Below are 13,576 nucleotides of genomic sequence, written 5' to 3'. Positions count from 1 at the left end.
TGCTTTGTGTCCATTAACATATTAATGTCCCTATTATTCCTGCTTAAATTTGTAGCACCAATGTGAATGGTGGTTTTTGGTACGGATGAAATGTAGTGCAAATAGATAACGTGAAGACAGTCTCGACAATAATTTTTAATTTCAGGTATAATTAACCCAGTTCAAAATAATAATACCTCCTTTTGCACCTGGATGTTGTCACTCGTGTTCATTTATAATACTCGTATTTATATCGACAGTGCAGTTAAGAGAATTCATCGAGGTTGTAGTGCATTCACGATCACTTGCGGTGGTGAACTGGTTAAGTGTTCCGAAACTTTATAATAAATTAATCACTTTCCGTTTTCAGCAGCTCTATTACAAGGTACGTAATTCTTTACCGATTGAAGCGGAGTTCTCTCACTGACGTCGTCGAATTCGTCGTAAGCAAATGTTTTGGGGTAGAAAAACAAAAGACTGTAGTAAAAGTAAAAAAAAGTAGTAAAAGTAAAAAAAGTTTTTAGTAGTAAAAAAACGCTTTACCTTTATTTGCAGTACTCGTACCGTAATATACTGTATTTACATTAGATACGGTAGTCTCAGTTTGACCGCGCGTATGCTTTTAAAAGATTCGTGCAATGACCTTTATTTTGCTGAAGATACCATTCATTACTTGTGCATGTATGAACGTAAATGTTCAGATATGGACAATAGCTCGTGTCCAGTTAACACTGCACATGTCTAACTACAACTCCAACCTACACCAGCGAATTCATAAAACAGTGTGCTTATATACTAACGGTGCATGGCTGGATGCGCTTCCAGCAGCATCCCTCGGGAACTTCTAAACGATACCACTCTTAGAACTGCTTTAGGCCTGCGTCTCGGCGTACCACTCACCATTCCACACCGTTGTAATTGTGGTGAATGGGCCGCTGCGCTAGGATACCATGGCCTGAGTTGCAAAAAAAGCCGGGACCGGAAGCCCAGACATAGCCGTATCAATGTCACTTTAAAGCGCGCCTTTGCTTCCGCCGGTATCGAAACGGAATTGGAACCACCTGGTATATGCCGAACCAACGGTAAGCTTCCCGACGGAGTAACGTTGGTCCCGTGGAAAAGAGGAAAAATGTTAACGTGATATGCCACATGCGTGTGCACGGTAGCTTTATTGCACATCGCGGCAACGTCGAAACAAGCAGGGGCAGCCGCGGCGCGCGCAGAGCAGGATAAAGTGGCGAAGTATCGGGAAATCGCCCGAGATTACCTGTTCCGGGTAGCGGGTATCGAAACACTCGGACCTGACGCCTCTCGTTTGGTCACCGAAGTCTGGAAAACGATACGACAGAAAATAGGTGAGGTACGGGCAACGGAGTATCTGCGCCAGCGGATCAGCATTGAAATCCAAAGCGGGAACGCGGCCTCCGTCATGAGAACAGCACCAGCATCGGCTAATTCAGACGAAACGTTCTGCGCGATTAGGCCGCCTACCTATTTCCGTAGTCGGCTGAGGCTGTGCATTTAGTGCAAATTTTTCACTTTTACAAAGTGTAAGAAACTTGTGAGTGTATTGTATCGCCAATCTGAATAAACTGATTAGCTAAAGTAAACTGCAGCATACTGGTCTACATGGATCACGGTGCAGCAGTGCCATAAAAAATTAATGTAAATAAATTCTGCTGATGCAATAATTGTTGGCGTTAGCAGATACAGTAAATGCAGGGTAGCTCCAAATGTTTTGCTTTATATTATCGTTAAACAAACCTTCGAAAATGGAAATATAACACGTATATGTTTTTCCATGCGACGATTAACTTTGAACAATTAGATAAAAGTCAAACAAATCTGATAGCATAGCACGTAGGAAATGCGTTGTTTATTTGCAAACATGTATATACTTATCTGACAACTGCTATATATTTAAATATAAATATGACTGTTGACGGAGAAGAAATAAGTCCGCAAGCTGTGCATATGGTTGAATTGCGATTACGGCACCTCATAGTTTAAGTCATTTATTTTTATATAATTATATATCCATAAATTAAATTTAAGCCAGTAGGAGTAGTAGTCGTTGTTGAAATTAGAAATTTTAAGTTATATAAAAACATCCAGAAACAAAATGTTAGCCTTTCAGTGGCGGACGCAAACCAAGTTTATTAGAGTTTAACGACGTACGGACGCCATGTTGCTCGGATGTTTAAGTACACAAGAGGTGTTGTTTGATACCCCCTTCTTCACCGTCAGCGAGCTCGGCAGGTACCTGCAGGAGGCTAAAGCGGGACTCCATTCCCACGAATTCCGTTGCCAACGTGTCTCGAAAGTCGAAAATCAACCTGGATACGCGTCATCCGCGGGATCCATTCTTGAGGCGCACGATGGACTGAGGCGCCGGTAAACTGACTTGTGAGTGAAATTTTGCTACTGTAAATTAAACCTTCGTCGAATATAGCTGGTTATTTTACTTATCGTAATAATGTATTCTGTCTCAAATAAGTTAAAAGAATAATTACATACATATCACATATTAAAATCGTCCTTGTCTGCGCTATACATACCAATTTCTGTTAACATGTGGTTGATTAACACTCCTAGACCTAGCTAGAAAACAAGAACATTGCGGTATAAGAAGGTTCTGCAGGCCTTTGTTATTGCAAAGGTTTAGGATCAGGTCATTCTGGGGTAACAGATGGAACATAATTTAATTTTAATTACTGCCATTCATTCAAGTGCGCACAAACGTGGTTTGACATTTCTGGCTTTATTTTACAGTCCCTATCATAATGGATATTCTGAAATCAATGCGTACTCAACCGCTTATGAGTTATAAGTACTGTAATAAACTTTTCCGAGAATCAAAAGCTCAGGTCTGACAAAAAAGCCAATCCCTCTGTGGATGTTTCCTCTCATTAACCAATTCACATGTTGTGTACACGTAAAGAATATGTACTTACGAACAACAGGAACCCCGCCAAACCCAGTTTTAGCGGTATTTCCTGTACATGTATGTAGATTCATAGCACCAGGATTAACGACTAAGAAACTGGGCAACTAAGGGAGTTGATGTACTATTATAAAGATTTGAGCTGGCCAGTGGCCGTGTTAACTATGGAAGGCCGTAAGTGGCATTCCCAGCATTAGGTAGTTAAGCTATCGGCGAGCTATTTATCTAGATGCACAAACAACAAATCCAAGTTTCTAACTTGTGTGTCATATCATGATTTCATGAATTGTACCGTTATATCGCGATGTGAGACGGAAGTATACAAATGTACTTCATATTTCATTATTGTAGAACATCAGCGATGCGTCGTAAACTTTGTGCATCTTAATTAAAGTTTTTTTTGTTCTACCAAGAAAACAACGTAACAAATATATACTATATACTGACTGTAATTTGTTAGACTATGTCAGAATATTGCTAGTTTTAGTCGGTTTTGCTTTGCTATATGATAAATAAGGAAACCGGTAACAATTTCATTTCAGCTGTTAAAATTTTAGCAACAAGCATAGGAAAATATTTCAGTTTACTATAAAAATAACTGATAAATTGAGTATTAATGCCCTTTACTTCCTGCTGTCGTCATCGTTCCTCATGATCCCCACCAGTACATTTGCAACACTGCATTATTGTAACTGCGTTTTCCGTGACATTTACCAGAAATTCCATATACAAACGAAAGAACGACGTTCTGCAAATGTGTACAGAGGAAATGTCTTATTTTACAGCGATGCGATCTGTACAAGTGTCACTTTTCGCGATGCGGATGTAATTAATAAAAAAAGCTAATCGATTTTGGAGTCACAGATGTACAATTTAAAACTCAACAGCGAAAAAAAATCCATGCAAACGGCGGGTCGGTTTGCATTTAGTAATCCATTTGTATACCGAGGAGATAAACAGTGACAATGGTGATGGAATACTGTCAAATCAGGCTACTTTCCCCTTGCGATTTCTCTTCTGACACAGACCATCGACGCACACTAGCTTGCCTCGAGCTGGTCCAAGACTAACAAGGCAATCATCTTTCCGTGTACAGGCTGCAAAAATCAAATTATTACTTGATACAAACTCACAAGAACTGCATTTTCCGTGCATTAACCATTAGAATGATTTCTGCTTTGGCCACTATCATTAAAAGCTGCCTTTGAATATTTAGATTGTTGCCGACAATCATGCATAGCACAACCGTTGCGATTTGCGAAATGCTAAAAATATCAAATACACAGCTGCAGATGACCATTTGCTGTATTATAATATTTTATATAATATTATTTCTGTGCGGAACCTGAACTTTTGTAGTTTAGAGACATTTTTAATACAAATAATAAAATATTTCTTGTCATGCATCCACAAGTCTCGCGTAATTTTCAAAATGTTGGATCCAACATGGGTACGTACTTTTCCAGCAGCGTTTTTCAGCGTATCCACTTAGTGTGGCGCATTTCTGTCCTCCTCCCTGCGCGAGCGAGCAGCAGTCCGCATCCGTTTCGCACAGTCTCGGCCCACAAAAGTCGCATCTGCCGGCAACGCAGCGAGATGCTAACTTTTTTGTTCCCGTTAGGCTCTGACAATCAGCATCTGTAAATCCATGTCATGTCAACCGCGTTGTTCCGGCACGTTATATTAACATACGGAGATGTTTTTTTACCTGCACTGCACTCTTTATCATCCGCCGCTGCAACACAAACACATTAATTCATACGGAAAATTTATTTGCATGAGCATGCGGTAGGTGAGTGTGGTCGTTATGGTAGTTAGCTAAAAGATTCAAAAAATGTTAATGAACTCCAAATTCACCAAAGCGGATAACGGATAATAATTCATGCATGGCGTCACTATTTTGAAAACACGACTTGTGGAAAAATCAAAGGAAATTATTCGTTTCTGGAAATTTATTTATTCAGAGACCGAATCCCAAATGACCACTAGATGGCGGCAACTATGCTTATTGTCAGGATAGCAAGTTAAGTTTATTTTCTTTATTATTAACTAATGGTTTTTTATCCCTACGTGTTTATCCCTCCTACCTTGGAAAATGTTAGCCACCGATGGCCGCCCACAGAAGTTCATGTTGTCACCCAGGCATTTGATATTTCCGCGTTTGGAGCAGTCCGCATCAGTTTGGCAAGCTTGTGCTCTGCCAATTGCGACCTTTTGTAGAAAAGATCCAAGTGCTCGGTCCTCGGCAGAGATCTTGTGGTTGGTTCTGTTGTTCCGGCGATTGCCTACGTGTAAAATGAGAGTGTATGTAATCGAGTGCTAGAAGGTTTAATACGACTATAAACAAGCAACCGCACTACTTCTACGGATAACAAAGCAAACCACAGAACCACAACTTGTCATCTATCATATCTATCTGTACTATAAGATATGGGAAAGAGAAAACAAGCTGAAGCAATCGAAAAAATAGATGAACAGTGAAGTGCGATTATCTGACACTGAATCCAGTATTTATACCATTAAAACAATTATTGAGCGTCAGTATGTGTAATTTACTTTAAGACTTGAAAATCAGACATTATCTTAGCTAGGTTTTTTTGAAAGTTGTAATTTTGTAATTTGCTATTTTGTAATTAGATACTCATTATTAGTTGGCATCACGACGGCCATAACAAATCTGCAGCTAATCAAAATACACAAGAGGATTATTTCAAACCCGACAGAACGAATTTTAATTAAATGAATATTCCAGTAATATTTAATATTCCATTACCCAATATCCCAGTATCATAATTTTTATATGTGCGTAGTGTGTTGACAACTTTTACATCAGCGGGTACTTACACTCTTTACAACTTTATTACATAAGTATTGTACGATTGGTATTTTGTAATAACCAGATTCCATATTCATTTTGGTCAGTTACTGCAACTGACTCAGTGGTCTGCCCAGAGCAATGATAAAATGCCATGATTAATATTTACTTCTAGTTCTACTTAGCTGATTTCGTATCTATGTAGTGATTTTGTCGCCTCTGATGTCGCAATTTATAACACCAGCGATTTTTAAAAGAGATAGTAGTCCTTTATTTAGCAGCAATAACTCCCAGTAGACCCATATGATGTGACTTACACACTGTTTACGAAACTGTGCACGATATATGCCAAAACCGATTCCACTTGAACTTTACCTTGGGCTTCAAAATTATGTATTTTAATAATGCGGAAATGCTATACCTCCTTATGCATTTCCTATTAGTTAGTGAATAAATTAAGAAACTGAACAAAACATGGAAAATTTAGATTTTAAATAGGTTATCTAGACGTTTATATATACAGGATATGCGCGAAATGCATTAAAAATCCAGCTACCCAGTAACATTGCTTTCGCAGTTGCTTTTCAATGTCGCTGTCCCATCTTGACAGTTACAACAATTAGCAACACTTACGTACCTGAAGCCCACGGTGTAACTAGAAGTCCAAAAGTAAAAATCAACAAACAGATGTTATACATTTCCTTCGCTTAAAGCCAGAAATGTATGAAGAGATAAATCCGCAAAAGTATTAAGTTTTCCAAATTTCAGATTCGACAGACAATCGTCCAGACAAACTAGCAGTGGAACATCAGTCTGGCAGTGCAAATACACGGTACTTACTGTCGCGCTGCTCTATATATGCAACTTATCGGACCATTGATCAGTTCATTTGTATCTATAGTCGTAGCCGTCCATGGATGTCGACCATTCCATAACACACGAAAATGAGAGACAAACGCCGACGCGGTCCATCTTTAGAGATACTCGCACAATCGCCGCACATATATGTGATACGGCATTGCAACACATTTTCCTTGGCCGAATCATGGGCCTCGTATGGTTGTTCCAATACTGAAGTATGGGTTTTATGGCTGCACATACAAGGACGCAGTACTCTTCCCTCTCACCGCTCGACTCTTAAGAAATCATCCCCCGACCTAGTTCCTGTGTGGAGAAGTTACCGACCGCCTCGCCATTTGCTCACAATCACTTCAGTTGCCAAAGGTTTGTAGTTATTGACATACTGCTGTTGTAACCACATGAAATATTATACAGATATGTCTCGCAGGTGCTAATAGGTAATAATCGAAAGATTTGCTGATCAAGTTTTTACAGGATTCAGTTCAATTTTACATTGCGCTCACCGCAATCAGCTAGCACCTTATAATACACTACTGTATACGTAGCTAAACTGCTCAGTACTTATTAGTACATACTGATGCAAATTATGCACATTCAAATTGTTCTTTTCCCACAATTTTAGTTCTGCTTCGTGTACTGTATCACAACTACTTGTACAAGTACTCCATAGTAAGTAATAAGTGTTCTAATATAGATATTAACTGGTTCTAATTTAATTTAATAATTTGATACCAATATACTGAGACCGCTGTAGTAAAGATTCTAGCGGAGCGATCTAAATGTGCACTTTACCGGCACACTTCCAGCTGTGCTTCCAGTTAACTGCATGCTTGTTCCGGTCTCATCCACCAAAAACATGTACATGACACACACTACTTTTGCATAAAACTTTTGTGCTTCGCTTCAGTCTTATAGTGCCATGTCTTAGCGAGGCACATTATTATTATGAAACTGTGTGATCTACGTATACAGTATTCACGGATAATTTGCAAAATCTTTCGGTATCTGACTGACAATTTTCCCGGTATTATTCAAAAGTCCGTAACTGCATCTTTTAATTTGACGGCCTGGAGCGAATCAGCAAAATTTATTACCTTAACAATCTCAAAGCTTTAATGCACGAATGAACCTTTATTTTTTTAGTAAATCCTTCATACGACCGGGCCGACCCGAGCGCGGCGATACTTTAACATACAAAAATAAAAAGAACTGATCAACCGCAACAACTAACAACTTCCACAGTACAAGTATTAACTGCTGAAAGAAAATACAAGCAATGTGTAATTCACCCAAATTAACGGCGAAGAGAAAAATCGCATAGCAAAGTGTTCTCAGTCCTGTTTAAACTTGAAGGAACTGGAATCGCTTTCCGGCACAGCATATTCCTCTTTCCCCATAAGGAATGGAATAGTGAATATTATTTCCAACCGCTTCCACCACAGTGACCCTTAAAAACCAAGAATTTTTTATCGTTTGCCAGTATTTACAAACTAGCCTCGAAGCACGAATTCTCCTGATAACTACTTTGTACATATCTACATCTCCCTAACTGACCAAATCAAAACTTAAAAAAATTCAGTTAAAGCTAACCCGATTATCCGACTAACACTGCGTAAATAACTAAAGAAATATTATTAACCAAAATACTAAACATATTTAACTATTTAACTGTGCACTAAATATATTATTAAACCATACCATCCAGCAGTATCTCGCCATCTTTCTCGTCCATCCTTCGATTAAATTCTCTTAGGCCCTCTTTCCAATATTCCAATGCATCTTTAGAACGCATCTTGTATTCACCGTCTAATTTGTCGTCAGGCCCCGGTACAAAATAGCTTGGGTGTAAAGCTACGGCTGTGCTATTCAGCTCATCATCCAGTCCCAACGTATACACAACATTCCCGAAGACGTTCAAGATCCCATTCTTCACTGCGTCTGCTATTTCGGCCTAACAGAGTACCACCTGTTCGGAAGTCTATACTATTTTCTCCTGACTACTTTCGGTCTTACCTTTCTCGTCAATATATTTATGATAACCATTCCTGAAAAAAGTAAGTAAGTGTTTGATTTAAAGTGCCGTGTGTCACAAGGAGACGATAATCATTTTAATGAATGTCTAAAAACGCCCAACATTTACAAAACCATAAACTTTTCCAATCCTCTTCCACATATCTCGTTAAAAATTTTGAATTTTAAAACGATACGTAAATTCTCCTGGCAGCTGGGCAGATGTACGCAAATTAATATTTCCCCAAAAATAAGCCTCGACATTTAAAAACATAAATTATATTTAATTTAAAGATAGTAATATATCAATACTGAAGTAATGCCAGTAGAAAGTTTAGTAGCCACGTATTTGTCAACCGTCCCAAATATGTAATATTCACACATGCATACGAAAGCAGTGCCGGTATTTACTGTTTATTATACGTTAACTGTCAGCTTAAATTACCGTCAGGATTAACAAGACCACGCATTGTTCGCAACATCTCTTGATTGAGAAAGGCGGCAGGTGGACAGCGTAGCGGCAATCGAGAATCTTTCGTGTCTGCGTCAATAATGATCGCGTCGTAACGATCATCCCGTTGTGCTGCTTCCTTCAAATATGGAATACCATCCCCCACATGGGCTCCACATCGTTCATCAATGATCAACCCGAAAAACTCTATTGCAATCTGGACCATTGCAGGGTCAATCTCTACTGCTTCAATCACAGCCGTCGGGAAATTCTGATGCATAAATGAGGTTAAAGATCCCCCACCCAATCCGATTAACAGAATTTTGATTTTCTGTCCATCTATAACGAAATCCGATTAGTTTTTTACGCATACCATTGTAGTCACATCGACTGACCACGAAGTTTCTTGTGGTTGATTAGCGATGCAATAATACACCGCTGATAGTCACTCGGTAGGTAATCCCGGTTGAATTCTACTCCTGTTTTGTTTGCATTATTTGGAGGTACTACAATAACTCACAAAAATCAAGAAAACTAAACTCAGAAAGGTGATTTAAAGCAACGTAAGAAGGCAAGACAATTACCCTTTTTTAACCGCACTTCTGTCTGAATAACATGCGGAGTATCAAGAAATACCAGTCGTCGCTCAAAATCATTTTCTCCTGGAAGCCGACGTTCCAAAATGCGGTATTCGCCAGTTGTAGGCGAACTGCCTTCGTAAACAATTTCATCCCCAGGCACAATTTTTTCTGATTCTGGAAATGCACCATCCGTGAGGAACACCATCTAGGCAAATAAAGAACGCCCCGAGATGCAAAAATTCGTCACAAGTTTCAAACAGTAAAAATTTCGCAGTTCCGAAAAACTGCAGATTAGAAATCCGGTCATAAAAAACTTATATTATTCACAAACTTATATCTATATAATTATTATCCACAAACACAAACTTATATTATCTACAAACACGATCCCAGTTATGTGCGGGTGCACGACTCGGATACCCCGCCAGGTTCTTGATACTGACGACAAGAAAAGAAGACCAAAAAACGACTGAAAACCAACCAACCAACTGCTGATATTTTTTTGCAACTCGCACACAAAATCTGAAATAATATCACAACACAAACAAGAAACTGATAGAAAAAATTCTACAACTGATAGACAGTTTCACAAAAACTACCTTCACCACAGCTTACTTTTTCGAATAACTTCAATGGCATCAAATCCCGCAAATGTGGAGTCAGCTGTTCTTTAACGGCATCAAAACTAAACCGTCCATTCGGTGGCTCAATAACTTCCACAAACAAAACCAGCTGAGCACTTATATTCTGTTCAGCCACTTCTTTCCTTCCTTCGTGAGTTCCGTAAAGAAACGTTTTGGATCTACAAATTGTGGATCCCAACAAGGAATATTCAAAATTCTCACACAGCAAGGTGGAAAAGAATTACCTCCCTGGCGGTATAATAAAGCAAGCTGCAGTGAATTGAGCCTTTTTAACTTGCGGCTTGAAAGGATACAGATTGTAGCAGTGGATGGATTTTTCATTAAATATTTTCAGATGCTCGCCTTCCACTGCATCATATCTCCTGCAATTAAACCCATGGAACGGAAGAATTACAGAAGAGAAAACAGGAGCGCACTTACTGTTGTTCCACAATAATTTGATCAGATTTACTAATGTTAAAAATGCGCTATTTCGAATTAGAAATGCTATCTTGAGTATTAATGAAAATTATGTCATACTTATTTACTGCTCTCCAGAATAAATGTTTAAAAAGCACTACGCTGGATTCGTATTTCAGAAAACTTACCCCAGTTTTAGAAATTTGGCCAACGTCTGGATGTACTGATGCTCGCGAATGCGCTTTATAAACTGGTGGAGATCTTCAACGCGAGTAATTTTTTCCCGAGGATTTAACTGCATGTCACATATTAATGCGCCACCCGGTTTCATTTTCGTGAACACGAAGCAAAATACGATATCGTTTGGACGCTCAGATTCCGATGTATCCACATTCAGCACATGGGCACGGATAGCATAGTTCCTTTAAAAAAATAATATACAGCATCAGCAAAATACTTTAAGTCCCAATAAAAGTAAAATTTTCTGAAAAAGTTTGCACTAACTTTTCGGCCATATTAACAACTAGGGGAGCGAGAACATGTTTCTGCGCCAAGCTAATGCAGACATAGCGACCACCCCATTTCAAAACCCGATCGACTTCGCTGCAGATTTTTCTAGCGATTTCACCACTTGCGGCTGAATCATCGGCGATCAACGCATCAAATGTGGCTTTATCCAGCACAACCGTATAGCTTTCATCGGAAACTGTCGCCATCTGAAAACAATCTGTCTGTATTACGGTTTTTCAATTCCGGCACTTTAGGTAGAGCAAAAAATAATACGACATCACCAAAATTAATCATGCGAAGCAACTAAAAAAGGTACTGTATTCAATTAATTAAGTTTCTATTAAATAAAAGTGAAAAAAAATTATAGTATGCAGTACCGAAGGGAATAAACTACCAAATACATAAGTCTGTTTAAGTAATATAACAATTTTAAACTATAAATCTTACATATGGTGAAATTCAATTAATTTAAGTCAGTCGACTTGTATTAATCGTAATTCGAACCTTTTTTACGAAAATTTGTTTACCGTACCTTCGTGACATCATCCGTAATAAATTTCATATCCGGGCAGCTTTCTCGATATTTTTTCGTCATGCGATCAATTACAACCTGACTAAATCAAAGAAACTTCTATAAAACACGAAATTTCTGAATATGCATGAAAGGCAAAAATTCACCTGATGTCGATGTTTGTAATATTTTTTAAGCCAGCTCGGTACATATCAGCGCTCAGTTCACTGTTTCCCGATCCGATGACCAAAATGTTATCTTTCGGCTTTATGTACTTGCACAGAATGTCCGCTGATTCCAGAAAATTCCCGTACCTGTGAATTGCAAAACATTACCATGAAAAACTGCAAAGGTTTTAATCAATAATGCCTCACCATTCGAAAGCCGTATTGCGCGACGCAAAAAACTGGTTCCTGTAATGAATCGGCCACCACGTGTTGTAAATTCCAGAGGCAAGTTGGACAGATCGGAGTGCAAAGGAACGATCCTAGGAAAGTCACTTACCAGTACTTGGGATCTTGAAAACCTCTCGGATCAGCAGGAATTATAAATTTGCCAGATTTTCCGGCTCCCAGAGTAACGTGTCTATCTTTGTCGCTTCGGCCTGCCATGATACTTTCAAAACCTGCAGGACAGAAGAAACGCACTACACGATCAAATCCACGGTAAGCATAAATGTTTTACACGTAATATTATTTGTTCATCCTAAAAGAAGGTATTTTCAAAGAAAAACGTTCAATAAATTATAAATCGTCATAATAATGTCTGCTCTAGATGACAGGATGACAGTAGGAAAACAACGGTGTTTATAAATGCGTTTATCAGCTGGCATATCCTTTCATGATGAAGTGCAAACTAAGTGGCTGCCACCCCTTGGGATGGACTTAACATCCCAATTCATCGATTGTCCGCCACAAACACACACATGGGGAGTAACTATTGGTGCTCCGAGACGTAGCGCTACACTTATACGGAAGGCGTTGTTGTCCAATAGGTTACCGAGACATGCTGCTGGCAAAGCATGAATCCATGCACCGGATTCGGGCACTGACACCGCCTTCAAGTGTGCGACTTCTTCCTTTGTGGTCCGTAATTCAGTCAAACTGGAAAACGCATGTAGTACTGCCGGTGTATCCCACGCTTTCTGGACATGCCTGAACGCCTCAGCAGGAAGTTCGTCCGTTGCCGCTAGCAATTTCCATGCTAGTGTAGCAGTGGTTATATCCGTGGCGGGCAACGTAGGGCACAATTTGGAGATCAGCGGATGCAAGTCGATGAATTGGGCCGGCACGGGCTCCGATGTAAGCGGTCAGCCGGAAGGCTGCCACGGCACGATGGCATTAGCGCGGAATTCACCCGCGGACTGAAGACCGCCGGTTTCCCAGCGAAAATGGAACCAAAAGGTCTCTCAGTGAAAGATCGCAAGAGGCCGGACGTGATCACTCTTATACCCTGGGAGCGCGGTAAACCGCTGGCTACTGACGTGACCTGCGTTGACACACTCGCTGCTTCGTATATCGACCGCACCTTTCTTAACGTCGGAGCCGCTGCCGAGCTGGCGGAACGGGCCAAACTGATCAAACACGCCTGGCTTTTACCACGATACAACCTCACAGCGGCAGCGATTGAAGTTTACGGACCATGGGGGGACGGTACGAAAATGCTCGTTGACAAGGTTGGAAACGGGATAGCAACCGCCACGGGCCAGAAGCGGGCGAAAGAGTTTTTTAAGCAGCGGCTATCTGTTCAAATTCAACGAGGAAATGCTATATGTGTGATGGGTACAATCCCCGATCAGGATAGCATTGAGGAAGTGTTTTTCTTATGAATTTGTGTTGTTTTGAGTACTTAGTTAGTACTTACGAGTGATA

At 39.8% G+C, this 13,576-nt stretch overlaps 2 protein-coding genes across 3 annotated transcripts; both read right to left on the bottom strand.

Moving 5' to 3' along the window:
- Positions 1–3,540: 3,540 nt before the first annotated feature.
- LOC129599515 (uncharacterized) lies at positions 3,541–6,689 on the bottom strand. The gene is made up of 5 exons (XM_055497781.1): positions 6,376–6,689; positions 5,011–5,208; positions 4,632–4,658; positions 4,382–4,561; positions 3,541–4,020 (listed from the first exon to the last, which is right to left on the bottom strand). The coding sequence occupies exons 1-5, from the start codon at positions 6,434–6,436 to the stop codon at positions 3,911–3,913; spliced, it is 576 nt and encodes a 191-aa protein (XP_055353756.1). The 5' UTR covers positions 6,437–6,689; the 3' UTR covers positions 3,541–3,910.
- Positions 6,690–7,700: 1,011 nt separating this feature from the next.
- LOC129599486 (eEF1A lysine and N-terminal methyltransferase-like) lies at positions 7,701–12,488 on the bottom strand. Of its 2 annotated transcripts, XM_055497731.1 has the most exons (14): positions 12,210–12,488; positions 12,080–12,118; positions 11,873–12,019; positions 11,727–11,808; positions 11,189–11,400; positions 10,873–11,106; positions 10,510–10,647; positions 10,257–10,443; positions 9,645–9,846; positions 9,456–9,566; positions 9,055–9,399; positions 8,613–8,644; positions 8,298–8,550; positions 7,701–8,046 (listed from the first exon to the last, which is right to left on the bottom strand). In XM_055497731.1, the coding sequence occupies exons 1-14, from the start codon at positions 12,314–12,316 to the stop codon at positions 7,931–7,933; spliced, it is 2,205 nt and encodes a 734-aa protein (XP_055353706.1). In that variant the 5' UTR covers positions 12,317–12,488; the 3' UTR covers positions 7,701–7,930. The 2 variants fall into 2 exon arrangements, with proteins under 2 accessions (XP_055353706.1, XP_055353707.1); XM_055497732.1 differs by lacking the exons at positions 12,080–12,118; positions 12,210–12,488 and having other exon boundaries at positions 11,727–11,804; positions 11,873–12,006.
- Positions 12,489–13,576: the final 1,088 nt, after the last annotated feature.

The sequence above is a fragment of the Paramacrobiotus metropolitanus genome, unplaced genomic scaffold (genome assembly GCF_019649055.1).
Source record: "Paramacrobiotus metropolitanus isolate TYO unplaced genomic scaffold, Prichtersi_v1.0 Parri_scaffold0000147, whole genome shotgun sequence".
In the NCBI taxonomy this organism is placed as follows: Eukaryota; Metazoa; Tardigrada; class Eutardigrada; order Parachela; family Macrobiotidae; genus Paramacrobiotus; species Paramacrobiotus metropolitanus.
The sequence above is the reverse complement of the archived record's forward strand: the minus strand, read 5'-3'. Positions and strand labels throughout refer to the sequence as shown.